Below are 14218 nucleotides of genomic sequence, written 5' to 3' on the forward strand. Positions count from 1 at the left end.
CACTAATATGCACACAAACGCCATGCCTGTCTCTCAAACCTCCTGATCACAGATCCATCAGGCTGCTGTATTTCCTGTTCTACCACTTGAGGGATCTGCACCTTCCTAAAACCTCCAAAGTAGCTTAGAGCCCGAGGGAATGAGGCACACACTACATTAACACTAAATGAACCCTGATGAAAAGGAGTAACTATTTGGGTATGATGGACCATACAGCAGAGAATGCCTTAAATATTCATGGCTATGTTCAAAATAGAATAGCACTATATTATCAGTAGTATTTCTGCAGCATGTGAATTTTCTGTTTGCATGGAGTACTTGGATGACCAACATTTGCAAAGAATAATGTATAACATGATGCAATGCACTTGACTTGACTGTTTTATTATAATCTCTTACGAATTTTTAATATTAATATTTTGACACAAAATTTGATAAAAAGTAAAATAACCATCTTTATTTCCAAGATGATCATGAATGCTGTAATACTATATTTTTAACAGTAGGCATGAATTCACAATAAACATTGTAATCACATGCAATGTAGTGAAATCATGTTTAATTGATTGAGTGGCATCCAGTCATCATCCTAGAAATGTAAACAATTTGTACTTTTTGTCTTTTCTTCTGTCAGTCTGATTTTAAATTATATTATTATAGTCAGAACAGATGTGCGTAACATATCAAGGTGATGAACTGGTACAAACTATGATAGAACTTTTGGCTAGAAAAATAAATATTATGGGCATAATGCTAGGACAGTGGTAATGCTGGAATGTTCTCCTTAAAATACTGCTAATCTTTAAAATCTGATGTTGTAAAAATGTCAGGAATGACTGCTGTGATTGGCAGCTCACCTGGGTGAAGTCATCCCGGGCAGAGGGCAGGTCTGTGGTGAGGAAAGGATCCCCCTCATGCTTTTCCAGCTGTTCTCCATGTATCATTGTCGTCCGGACCACCTGTCTGACCTCTTGGCCTACAGCAGATTCCCCCTTTGAAGCTAACTGAATGCGGTCTTGCTCATGGAAAGTCACCTGAAATAAAACAAAAGACGTTCAGCAAAACTGTTAAAATGCCCATATCTTTGAGTTAAGAGATTACATTAAATATAGATTAAGCTGATTTAGTTTTATTACGTTTTAATTAATTAATTAATTAATAGTTTCATTACATGATTAAGTAAACAAAGTATTACACACCTCTGTCTGATGTCCTTCACTCTTCAGTACTGTCCTCTTTATTACTTTCGAGTATCCGTCCCCCGGTGCCACGCTGATAGGCTGCTGGGCGGAGCCCTCCACCCTCACCTGCTCTGTCTCCACCCCATCAGATGACACACATCGTCGAATGACCTTCCTGGTCACCTGAGAAGGTGAGAGAGCGAGGTAAACAAGTCTGATTGGATATGATGTATTGGTTGATTAGATGGATGGATGAAAGGGTGAATGGATGACTGGTAGTTGACATGTAATTGCAAAGTTACTTATAGTTGGTAGAATCTCTAGCAGTGGACTATCAAAAAGTGTTTCCAAAGATGGATGGATGGATGGATTAAAGGAAGGATGGACCACAAGATGGATAATGGGTAGATGGATGGACTTAAGGGTGAATAAATAGATGGCTGGATTAAAGGATGGATGAATGGATGTTTACCTTCTTCACAACCAAGTTTCCCTGTGCATCTGTGTACTGCTCTTCTGTTACCGACTGTGGAGGAACATCTGAAACATCATCACCCTGTAGAAGAAACCAGATACTTAATACATGTCAATGGCTAAAGCAGTGTTCACCTTAACAGGAAACAGCTGCCCCAGCTTGGATAAAGGTTAGGGTTAGCATAAGAAGAATAATAAAGAAATAATATTGAAAATATTCATCTAATATAGAAAGGAGTACACTTCCCGTAGAAGTTGTCCATTTTAGGGTGATTAAGGGTCAATAACTCTAGAAATATACTATATGGGATATGTTCTTAGTTTAAAATGGACAACTTATACAAACCATTGAGAAGCAGGGAGGTTAAGTCACAGCTGAAAATGCAGGATTCTAAAATCGAGTCAGTTTCCGAAATAAATCTTAAAGTTACACGAAAAACCGTCACACAGCATTTTGGTAATAGGTTATTCAGTAAGCCTAGGCCAAAGTTATACACCAAATGTATGTTAAGAAACACCACAATAGCTTTCACACTGAACCTCCAAAATGGAGCAAGCAATCTTGAGTCACAGATACAGTATACCTGAATAATTAATCTCCTTCGCACCACTCTGGTGGTCAGCACATCCTCATCAGAGCTATCTGACAGCACACCTAATGCCTTGCCAATCTCCTAACCACGCAGTATGTATGAAAAATCATGCAATAATATAAGACAGAAATGCACATGAAATGTCTAAAACATAAAAATAAATACATTTGACAAATGCAATGCTGCCCCCTCTGCTAAAATACCATAAGACTAAACATTATTAGAATCTGTCAATCAAATATCAATAAGACAAATGGCTATTCTTTTTTTTAAATCAAAAACACAAGAGAAAAACAACAGAAGGGGCAACAAAACATTGTTAACTTGACACAACATGCACCATTTTTTAAACAGATTTCTCGTATAAAACAATTGTGTGGTAAGAAAGTTACTTCAAAACCAAAAGCAATCAGTTGCTTAGTTGTTAGTATAAATATCTATGAAAAAAAAAAAAAAAACTCTTAATTGTTATATATATATTAAGATATAGTTATTCCTTACTTACAAAATCCTGCATATTTAGTATATGACCTTACAATGTCATAAATGTAGTACATGCATCAGCAATATTTGAACAAGCTGACAGCTATTTTGATGGTGTTAAGGCATGAATGTAACATGATCATGTTTTTTTTTTTTTGCTTAAGCAAAGGTTTTTCAGGTTTTAAAATCCACCTAATTATTGAAAATGTTTATTCAAAGAAACCAAACACCATCCCTTCAGCAAACTCATTCAGCAGGAAATGGATTAGGGTAGCTCAGAGAAGAATGGGTGGAGGGGGGAGGTCATGCTGAGGACGCTTACCCTCCTCAGATCATCATCATCATTATACTCAGCCCCTCCTCGAGGAGGAAGCTCCTGAGGAGTTCGTGTAGAAGATTCCAGACTTTTCTGCTGACATGGAAAGTAAACATCTTTCTCCTCTGCATCATCATTGGGTTCGTGGATGATGGAAGAATCCTCAAATTCTTCACTGTCTGATGACCTGATTGACCAACGAGGGTTCTCATGGGATGGCATATATCCTGAAGGACTTCTGACATTTGGTTGTTGTTGTAATTCATGAACAGTCAACCTTAAGACTTCATTGCTCAGCGCCATGGCGCCTTTCCAAGGATCATCTTCTGCTTCAGAATTGTCTGAGATGGTCTGTTTGCAGTCGAAAAAAGTCTCAAGGTCAGAGTCATCATGTTGTTGATCAATGCTTAGTAAGTCTTTGTGTTTTGGTTTTTCAACTTTGCCAGGTTTTGGCACGTCAGGGATTTCTAATTCCACATTTTCACTAGATTTGGGTGACTCAATTGATATTTCTTCAACTGTTGATTGTAGTTCTCCTGTGAATGAGTCTTGGGATACACCAAGAACTAATGAAACACTCACCTCGGAGCTGAGAGTTTGATCAGATAATGGCTGTTCTGGTTGAACGGTTTTCTTAAGTTCCTCAAGCACTGAATTCATGCTGATTACCAAGGGTTCCGAAGAGTCAGAAAGACAATGGGCAGAGTGTTTTTCCTCTGATTGTTTGGATGCTGCACCAGACATAACGGAGTATGACAACAGTCGTTTGGAATCTTTGGAAGTTAAGGCCTTGTCACTGCCATCTTGAGAGAGTGGCAGAGTTAGTCCTGTCTCCTGGGAAACAGGTTCCTTAAGCGCTGGATTCATGTTCAGAGTGAGCATCAAGGGTTCAGAGGACTCTGAGAGACACCGGTTAATATGCTTTTCTTCTGACTGTTGGGTTGCACTACAGATTATTGACTCCGACTGCAGTCGTCTTAAACCTTTGGATACCACTGCCTCCTGTGAAACAGGTTTCTTAACAGTTGCTGATCCAAGTTCAGAAGACTTCTCACTGAAGTCAAAATGTTGACAAGTTATGACTGTTTCTGGTGTTTGTGGACTAAGGTCAGAGTTACAGAAAGGTGAAGATTCACTCAGCTGTGCAGTTTCGCTTTGAATCCACATGTATGGGTCAATCTCAGATTGGGACAACAGTTCTTTCTTAAAGCCATGACGGTCATCTATGAGAGGTTCAGTGGTTAAATCCAATTGTGTACATACTTTTCCCTCCTCAGGACAATATTCATCTTCCTGATCATCACAATGGACCCCTAATGTTTCTGGCTTTTGCTCTGGAGACTCTAATAGTTGCAGATGTGGTTCATGTGCATCGGAATCAACTTCAAGCTCTGAAGGTTGCTGTGGGGAGCTGTTGGAATTACATTGTTCTTGGTTTAAAACTGTGATCTCATGATGGGTAGATGATTGCAGTGATGCAGAGTCAATTGTAGGAGAGGATTCAACAAAATTTTGTTCTTCTACTATATGGCTTTGCAATGATGGCACTGGATCCAAATCACTAAGCATTTCTGGTGTAAGAAAGAGCTGATCTGATTCTGGAGAGCCCTTAATGAGGTCTGGAGTCACTCTTGAAACCCCTGGATTCACTTCAACACTGTTTGAGACAGCTTGAACAGCCTCCCTTACAAGAGCATAAGGGGAAAATGAAGGACTAATATTTTGGCATATTATTTGATTGCTCGCAGGAACTGAAAAATCAACTTCAGATGGTTTGCTTTCATGACATGGAGAAGACTGCATGGTGTCTGAAGTTTCATCAGATTCAAAGAGATGTGCCTCTAATGATTTTTCATTGCTTTCCAAATCACTTTTTTCATATACAGGTGACACTTGATCAAGACACACAGAACTTTCATCTTGATACTTTTGTTCTTGGAGTTGAGTTTCTTCTTGACTCACTGGTGAAGTGTGTTGAAGTAGGTCGGGTACTGTGTGTTCAGGTTCAACTGTTGACAAAACAACTGAATTTTCACCTGAAGACAATTTCTCAATAGATTCCTGACAGAAATCATAGATATTCTGAGATTCCTTCGTTGATTGTTGGTGGAATTCTGACTGAGTCTTCACATAGATTGGTGATGAAGAGAGACAAACATTTTCATGGTCTGAAACGTCACACTGAGCTTGATTATCCTCCTCAGATTCTGCAGAAACCTATGGGATAGATTATACGAGGTATGGAAAAGTATGACAAGGGAAAAGAGATGATATTGAAGGGATACTTACAACCTGTGAGAGACAAACAACAAACCAAAACAGCACATGCGATGATCATGAGTTCAGTTTAGAAACTGTCTGTACTGGGCTTGAGACATTTGGGACATGACCCTCTGATTAAGTTTTAAATGCACAATGCCATGAACTTACTTCTTCATCTGCGGCTTCCTTTGTGGATTCATTTTTGACCTCTTGAAACAGCCATGGATTGGTGAAGCTGTCCCTAGGAGACATTGAGAGTGGAAAGTGAATGACCAGGTGGTGTACTACCAGAAGACTGATTAACTGAATGTTTCTGATAATGTAAACATTACTTTAAATGTCGTTTCAAGTATGTCAATCTATGTATCACTCACTGGTTGATCTCCAATTCTTCAATCATATCTCCATGAATGCTCTCTGAATGAATGTTTCCCATTGTTTCAGCCCATGAGGGAATGTCAAGGAGAGAGGCCACAGATAAGTCTTCTTCTGACACAGCTGGAGGATGCCTTTGTGAAGTCTCCACTCTCCAAACAACATGAACACTGTCACCATCCTCTTGGACTGAGGAGAGAGCTACAAAACGCAAAAACATTCACTCTGACAGTGTAAAGACTTTGACTTCATGGCCTGTTTTTAGGATTCATATCTTGTGTTTTAGATCTATATGCAAAACAAGAATGGGCTTAATTCATTGCCCTACCTTCACTGTGGTCCAGGGTCCTTTCAATCTCTGCATATGTTCTTGAGGTTTGCTCCTGGATTGACTTGTGCATTTGAATCTCAATAAGATGGACAATGTCCATGCGATTTATTTTAGTGAGTCTTTTAATCAACGTATCTTCTGTGGAATGTGAAACATAATCAGAATTTATTATTTAAAATGGACTTTAGGCATTTGAGTTTTTTACACATTCTATGATTTCATTTTCACAAGTATATAAGAACAGGAATTACCAGTTGCATGCTTTCCTTCTCTCTCTGTCCAGCGCTGTAAAAGAGCATGACTCTGCTCTTGTAGTGAATTTGGGTTTTCAGCGCGCACTCGCTGAATCTCATCTTCATTAAACTCCAACTCTTTGGCCAGCTCTAAAAATAGATTAATATATATGTTGTTAAAAAAGAAACATATACACTTACGCATTTGCATCATGTTGTTTTAATGTGAGTGGTGCTTACTTGCCACCAGGATGCTAGAGTTTTCAGATCAGTTGCTACAGTGTTGCTGTGCTGTTGCTATGGTATTCTGGGTGGCTTTTAGTATGCTGTTATGTGGTTACTAGGATGCTCTGAGGGGTTCCTAGGATGTTTACCAGCCCAAACCCTTTTTTTTTTTTGGTAAAAACTGTAGGAGGTAGTCAGTGATCTGACTACTTGATACTGCATACTCACCTGTCCAGCTAAAACCTAAAAGGTCAGCAATGATGGCCAAAGTCTCTTCTTTCCTATCTGCATCATCATGCCAATCCACTGTAAACATCAGTCGAAGTATTTTTCATTAATACTTAATAAAACGCATAAAAAATAAAAAATAAATAAAAAACTTCAAACATCAAATTCCTTTTTATCTGCTATATATACTACTTGGATTATTGAACTATTTCTGACTCTGTATTATGGGATGTGCACTCAAGATATTTGAGATATTATGCAAATATGTGAGTGGAGTTGTTAAGTCTTTATCTCTGTGTAAATCGCTTAAAAAATTCATTTAAACTTCTAAAGGTGGCAGCAAAAAAATGCTAATTGAAGCTAGGTTGTTGTAGTTTTACATATTTCTTATTAGAATGAATGTATGGACTACACAGTGACTGAAGATCTGTTAAAATAGCATATGCCTTGTGTAAAACTTTTTACACAAAAAAAGTACCGTTGACATGGTTGTTTTATTATTTCTAATAGGAAACATGCAGTAGTGGGCATGCATTGCACAGGAAACTGTATTATTAGCAAAAAAGTGTAATCAATCTTGAGATTTCAGTTCATGTACACACTGATATGCAAATGAATAAAACATGATATAAAAAGACACAAAACATGACACATAAACACACAGACATACACACAAGAAAACACTGAGATGAGACAAAGTACAGCACAAAACACCAGACAACACAGAACAAGAAATAATAATAATAATTTTTTTTAAAAATCAAAAGCAAAGAGACTTGCATGGATCAAATTTTGGAGTAAGTAATACGGGGGCAAGTGCCAAGTAGAGGTACCTTTACTTTGGTCTGGGGTAGTGCTGTCTGAGATTCTCTGCATCTGTGTCTCCACACAATCTTCCCAGTTGGGCCTTGACTCAAAGACATCATCGCCAATGGACGGGGGTCGAATTGATTTCAAACTACTTTCTCTCCCTAACTCAATAGAAGTTATCTCTCCTTTGGTTTCATCACACTCTATGCTCCCTGAAGGGTCCAAATCCTGAGAGAATTCGGCAGGGAGTTCAGGTTGACTGGAAACAGCATACTGTGGGTTAGGAGACTGTGTGGGTGAAACAGGCATCTGGGAGGATGAAGTCTTTGGTTTGGTGTAGCTGCTGTTTATATAAGTGTGACCTTCCACAACGGACCTGGACCATTCTGAGTCACCAGTATCTGCTTCAGATTTAGGCCTTTGATTCTGCTCGATGGAGTCCCCTTGTCCTAAAATTTGGTCAAAACTGGCTGCTTTCACAGCTATTTTTGGTTTAGATGTTGTGTCTTCAATTTCAGCAACAATGTCCTTGGATGGAGTGTACATTGAAGGTAATGTAGTATAGATTGAAGCACTAGGGGAAATTGTAGACACATGGGTGGATATGGGCATTTCAACAACAGAATGCTGTTCATCTTCCACTGAAGAGTCAGAGGATTCCGGGTCTTGCTCAGAATAAACTGTTCGTGTTACTGTATAAGTGGCAGTGTCAACATTCGGTATCAGTGTGTCTTCATGGATACCATTATCCTCTGTGTGGCTCTTTGGTTCACTTTGGATAGGAAAATCATTCCATTCTGGGTGTTCTGGTTGAACACTTTTAGTTCCAGTTTTACTAAAGCCATCAGACTTTGCATCAGGTTCCTCAGTAATTCTGTCTTGATGCACTAAACCATCTGCAGGCATCCCAGATGAAGCTACTGCAACAAACTCACCAGCACTGAAATTGACCTGTTCAAATTCTTCACTTGAATCTTCATTTATTGGAAAAAAGACTAACCTTTCTTCTTCTTCCTCCATGGTCCTTTTGGTCATGTCAATAGCACCACCTCTGGTCATCTCAAATAGTTTTCCCTCTTGGAAGAGGAAAGGATTTGGTGTCCCCTCTTCAGTAGGGGTGCGTCCTGGAGTTGTGTCAGGTGTGGTTCCATGGGAACGTCTGTCTGTAAACAAAGCAAGTATTTTCTGCTCCTCAGCCTCAATTTTTGCATCGAATGCCTCGTCATCTTCCACTTCAGCACTCCAGGGAACCAAGTCTCTTGGAATAGATACTGGGATTTCTTCTGGCTTCTCTTCATTGTCCTCTTCATGAATACATAAATCTGGCTGGAATTCATCCTGCACTTGCTTTGTAGCAGCAGTTGCACCTACACTGTCGATGGGAGAAACTGGTTCAAGTAGTTTTTCAGAAGTTGTGCTCTCACCAGTAGACTTAGAATCAACATCACCATCCATCTCAGTGCCCATTTTGCTCTCTGCTGATGTAATAATAAGATCCTCCTCAGTTATAGTCTCACTAATCACTATACTATGGCACTCTGAAGGGAACTTGTCTTCTTCGTTCTCTACATATGTTTGCATAGATGGTATGCCTATGCATGTCTGCAAATCAACAATCTTAAAATTGGTATGTTCCTCCGCACCTTTGTCCGTGGACTCTAAAACCTCAGTGGTTTCTCCTGAAAGCTTGTGAGTTGATTCATCCAACTCAGGGCTGTCATAATCATCTTCTGACAATGAAGAATGTAAGGGTAATACTGGGCCAGATTCAGTAAGGTTCTCCAAGTACTGCTCTTCTGATTCTTTGGTTAACATTGTGTTAAAGTCTAGTGGACTTTTATGTGGTGACAGCACTTCTTCATCTTTTGGTTGTTTATAACCACAATCAAAATCAAATTTGACCTTTTTAACTTTTGAATCCTTTTCCATTTCTTCAAATGTTTTGATCTTTGCAGCCATCTTAAACATCTCTTCTTCTGGAGTGAATTGCTTTTGTAAAGTGTCAAAGTCATGAAGATAGTCACTGTCAAGCACCTTTTCTTTTTCCCCCAAGTCCATGGAAAGGCACTGCATATCTGATGTCTCATGTGACCCTTGGGATGACTCACTTTCTAAATAAATGTTTTGTTTAGAAACTATTTCTTTTTCTAAATTTTCCCTGGAGTCAGAAACGAAAGCCTGACTTGTTGAGAAGTCCTTTGTCAACAAACGACTTCCCAGTCCTTTGTCCCTTGTCCTTTCAGTATAACTCAGTTGACCAGATTCTTGCCCAGTGGGACTTCCCTCTAAAGAGTCTTGACATGGGGAGTCCTTGGTTGGGCTTGGCTCAATAGAATCTGGGGTTTTTTGGGATGATCCATCTTCTCTGATGGGAGTAGTCTCAAGCGAGTCTGTTCTACAAAGAGATTTAGAGTCATTCATGGTTGCAAGCTGCAGAGAATCCAAGCTAGAAGGTCTCTCTGGTGCATCTTGACTGTGATGACTATGTTGTGGTATCTTCTCAGACTCAGTAATTACATCTGATTCAGTCGGCTTCATACTATCTTTACAGCTTAAATCACTTTTCATATAATTTGCTGATGTTTCACTCTCCCATTTCGTAACTTGAATTTTATCCTGAATTATTGTCTTTGAAATAGCAGAGGATGGTGACTCAGTTCTGGTGGATGGAGAAGGTGTATCCATCTTAGAATCATCATTGGATGGCGACTCAATCTTGGTGAATAGAGAAGGTGATTCAATCATAGTATCATAAGTTGATTCAGTCTTGCTTTTTATCAAGGTTACTAAACATGATTCACTCTCCGCTCTTTCATGTGATGTCTCCAAACTTGACTGGTGAGTTGTTTCCTGCTCCTCTGGATATCTGTCTTCTGTTTCTTTATTAGTTGAACTGAAAGATAAAACAAGGATTTCAGGACTATTTTGAGGGGTTTCAGCAAGTCCCTCATGTTTCTCATTGTCACCTGTGCTGGAGTGAGGAGTCCTTGTCCTTATACTATTGGCAGGAGAGTCTGCCAGGGCCTTGAGTTTGTCACTATCAGGACTTTCTTCCAATGCTTCCAATGCTCCATCATGCATTTCACTTTGACATAAGGGCTCACCTTGCACCATTGCAGTAGCAAATGCAGTGATTATGTTTGATTTACTTGGATCCACAGCTGCCTGGTGTATCTGCTCCTCATCTTCTAAAGAAAGGCCATCACTACACATTAAATAATGTTTACTTGCTTCATCTGAAGTTTGCCTAAAGATCAGATATTTAGGACTGTCCTCAAGTTCTGCCTTAATATCTGCACTGAAGTCCTCTGATGGTTTCCTGTCTGGGCTGATCTGAGGCTCCACAGACAATCTTCTGATCTGACAGATGTTTTCATAATACATTCTCTCAGGCATCAACCCCAGGTCTTCATTAACTAACAGTTCAGAACAAATCTGTTGTTCCTCAGTTTCAAATCGTCCTGGTTCATGAGATGGTTTTCCATTTTGGTCATTTGCTGTTTGTTTAGAGAGCAGGTTTTCTGGAGAGCTTTCCTCTTCAAATTTAAATATAATGTTGGAAGTTACAGCTTGATCACCTTCATTCTGAATGGTCGTCAGTGGTTTTTCATGTAGTGTTTCACTATCATCAATCATTGGTTTATGCTGAATTGTGTTTGGGTCAATACATGATGATTCCTGAAGGATCTTGTTTTCTACTATAATGTTTTCTTGTAAATGTAGGGTTGATTCTGTATTTTGGTTATTGTATGTTGGAGGAATCTGCATCACATCAGAACTTGATGATTCAGAGGTTACAGTTGTAATTGCTCTTTGTTGTAAATGTTGGGATGATCCTGTCATTTGACTATCATATGTTGGGGGAATCTGCATCACATTAGGACTTGGCGTTTGAGTTGTTGCTGTCATTTGGTTATCATATATTTGGGGAACCTGTATCACAACAGGCGTAATTGCTTTATGTTCAAAAAGTCCAGACTTGCTTTTCGATGGATCCTGGCCAGTCTGAAATGCCTTCATCAACTCTCTTACAGACATTGTTTCTTCTATCCTTTCCGTCTGTGACTTTGGGGATCTGGGGGATTTTGGAGGAAGGTTGGGTGATTTTTCTGTCTCTGTGACATATGACTTACTATGGGAAGTACTCGCTTTTTGGGATTTACACTTTTGACTGTCCACCTCATTCTCTTCTTCAACCTTCTTCTGCAGTGCCTTAACCCTGTCCTTAATGGATCCAATCGGAGTTTCTACAATTCTAGGAGACACAGGAATAGATCCAAAGACAGGTTCAGATCCACCGATAACTGCATCTTCATCAAGAGACTCCTCAGACTGACTCCTACTCATACTTTCCAAGTCATCCTCTGAACTGCCACTTGCAAACTCCCTCTCTTTACGCTTTTTCCTTGCTGGCTTTTTGATTTCTTTTGGACGGGGTTTACCATGTGTCACAACAACCTCTTTAAAACTTTCTTGAACACTATCCACATCTTGTGAATCACTAAATGGTACAGATGTTTCCTGCAGGCACTGTTCTAAGTCACTGCTGAGATACGAAACCATACTTGAAATATCCCTCTTAGGTGAAGAACTGGATATAGTGTCTCGTGGGATTCTAACTTCCTGAATGAGTACCTCTTGGAATTCAGTTATATTTTTGCTTTTGGTTTCCACAACATCTGTCTCACTGAGAAGTACCCACTCCTCATCATCAATGGTTACAGATCTCCCAACAGCACCTTCCCTCTTTGTATGATCCTTTGTATCATCACGAAGGATCTCTTCTACCTTCTCTAAGTCCTCTTTCACTTTTTCAACAATTTCAAACGGCTCATCCACTTCCTCATCCACAGCCTTGTCAGATCGCTCTCCGACATCCAAGGAGCAAGATTTTTCAGAGGTCAGAAGGACTGACACCTTAATCAGGTCCTGCTTCATATCAGACACCTCTGAAAGCAGATCTGGACTTGCAAGTGTGGCAGGATCATGTATGATTTGCAGCGTGGAAAGCTCTGTTGACTCAGATCCATCATAATCTTCCATTTTAACAGCACAAAGAGTTTATAAAGAACAAAGGGGGAAACGAAGAGGACAAAAGACATTGGAAAGCTAGTCAGGGCAGGAGCAATACAAACTGTCTTCATTTCAGAAGTTGAGGAAACTAATTGACAGAATGAAGAACATTGCTAGATTTATCTAGATTTGGATCCGAAGGATTTGGGAAGGCATGGGAGCAGTTAAGCAAAGCAAAAGAGAATTACAGAGTGAAGGGAGGAAATGGGCAGGAAATAACTTGCTTAAACATGTTATACTGATTCAAGTATCCACTCATCCACTTACACAAGAGGGAAAGTATAAAGAAAAAACAAAGGATAAGAATAAGTAATACAGAAACCTGTGCACAAAGGACAAATGAGGAAAGTAATCATAACACAGAGTGGAGCTGTACCAATGAGGCATCTCAAGATTGTTCTCGACATGAAGAGCTCATGTCAACACACACACACACACACACACACAGATAGCATTTCAAAACAATATGCCCTTAAAACAGTACTGAGATACAATCAGAGGCTTTTCCCATAAAACACTTTCAAATTATTAAATGCTATGGCTTTTTTAGTTATGCAGAACTTTGAGTCAATCATGGAGTTGTTTAGCATATGGGAAATTGTTATAAGACTGTGGTAAATGATAAGGAAACTTTAGGAAAACAATTAACACAAAACAAACAAAGAATGTGAGTGATAGGGATAAAAATGTCACACAAATTATGCATATTTTCAAAAAATATATATCCTCGCATTCAGGCAGACACACTCACACACATACATATACAATAATATAATATGTGTAAGTCAAGTTATTTCCATGCAAAGGAAATGATCCATGCAAAGGTGACACTTGTGGCAAGCAAATTAAGTGGTTTTAATACAGGCAAAATAATATGTGCCTGCCTGGTCAGTATGATTTTGTTTTTAGGGAGAATGGTTTGTTTCCAGTATCTCTTTTGGCATGTGCTGTAGTAACTTATTAAACATTTTAGAAACCATCATGCCAGAAGCAAGATACCATTGTGAGAGAACAGAATTGAATGTAATGTTTTATGAGAAGAGCAGACCATAAAAATAAAAATGGAAGAAGGTATGTTTATCAGCCATAGCACAGCAATCAGGGATCCACAGATTTTCTGTCAAATTTATTTCTGTTAACAATTTCTGTTAAAATCACTTATAAATATGTTTTTTATAATGCTTCAACAATATACTAATACATTAGTAACCTACAGTTTCAAGGTTAAAAAGAATGTGAGGAAAAAGCAGTGTATATTAATATATTTTTAAAAACAATTTACTTAAAAATTGCTTACATTTCTCATGTGTCTTCTCGCTCTATAAAGAAATTAGATTGAAACAGAGAAAGTTAATACAATGGAAAATACAAAAATATCTCTTTTCCAAAAAATTCAAAATAAATAAAACATAAAAAATTAATTCTTTAAAGGTGTAAAATACGTATTTACCTCCTCATCTGCATCTTGATCAGAATCAGATTCCTTAAAAAGTAAAAGAAGAGTAAAAAAAAAATCAACTGCCAGATTGAATTTTACTAAACGAAATATATTTTGAATAAAAGGTACTGGCTTTTTGTTGTGTCTGTGTATGGATATATTTACAGTGTGTGGTTGTGAGGCAATATAGTGTTTC

The 14218-nt window shown here is 38.6% G+C and overlaps 1 protein-coding gene across 6 annotated transcripts in view; it reads right to left on the bottom strand.

Moving 5' to 3' along the window:
• The window catches only part of LOC107714218 (ankyrin-2-like), a 38713-nt gene that overhangs the window by 2204 nt on the left and 22291 nt on the right, over positions 1–14218 (bottom strand). For 5 of the 6 annotated variants that reach the window (XM_016520003.1, XM_016520001.1, XM_016520002.1 and 2 more), the window contains 11 exons: positions 14035–14067; positions 13882–13903; positions 7535–12547; positions 6702–6779; positions 6267–6398; positions 6013–6153; positions 5684–5885; positions 5478–5550; positions 1654–1737; positions 1200–1364; positions 858–1034 (listed from right to left, as the gene is read on the bottom strand). In XM_016520003.1, coding sequence (XP_016375489.1) covers positions 858–1034; positions 1200–1364; positions 1654–1737; positions 5478–5550; positions 5684–5885; positions 6013–6153; positions 6267–6398; positions 6702–6779; positions 7535–12547; positions 13882–13903; positions 14035–14067 — 6120 coding nt within the window. The remainder of the gene's footprint in view (positions 1–857; positions 1035–1199; positions 1365–1653; positions 1738–5477; positions 5551–5683; positions 5886–6012; positions 6154–6266; positions 6399–6701; positions 6780–7534; positions 12548–13881; positions 13904–14034; positions 14068–14218) is intronic. The other variant, XM_016520005.1, reaches the window with a different exon arrangement.

The sequence above is a fragment of the Sinocyclocheilus rhinocerous genome, unplaced genomic scaffold (assembly GCF_001515625.1).
Source record: "Sinocyclocheilus rhinocerous isolate Xijiao unplaced genomic scaffold, SAMN03320098_v1.1 scaffold1591, whole genome shotgun sequence".
Taxonomy (NCBI): domain Eukaryota; kingdom Metazoa; phylum Chordata; class Actinopteri; order Cypriniformes; family Cyprinidae; genus Sinocyclocheilus; species Sinocyclocheilus rhinocerous.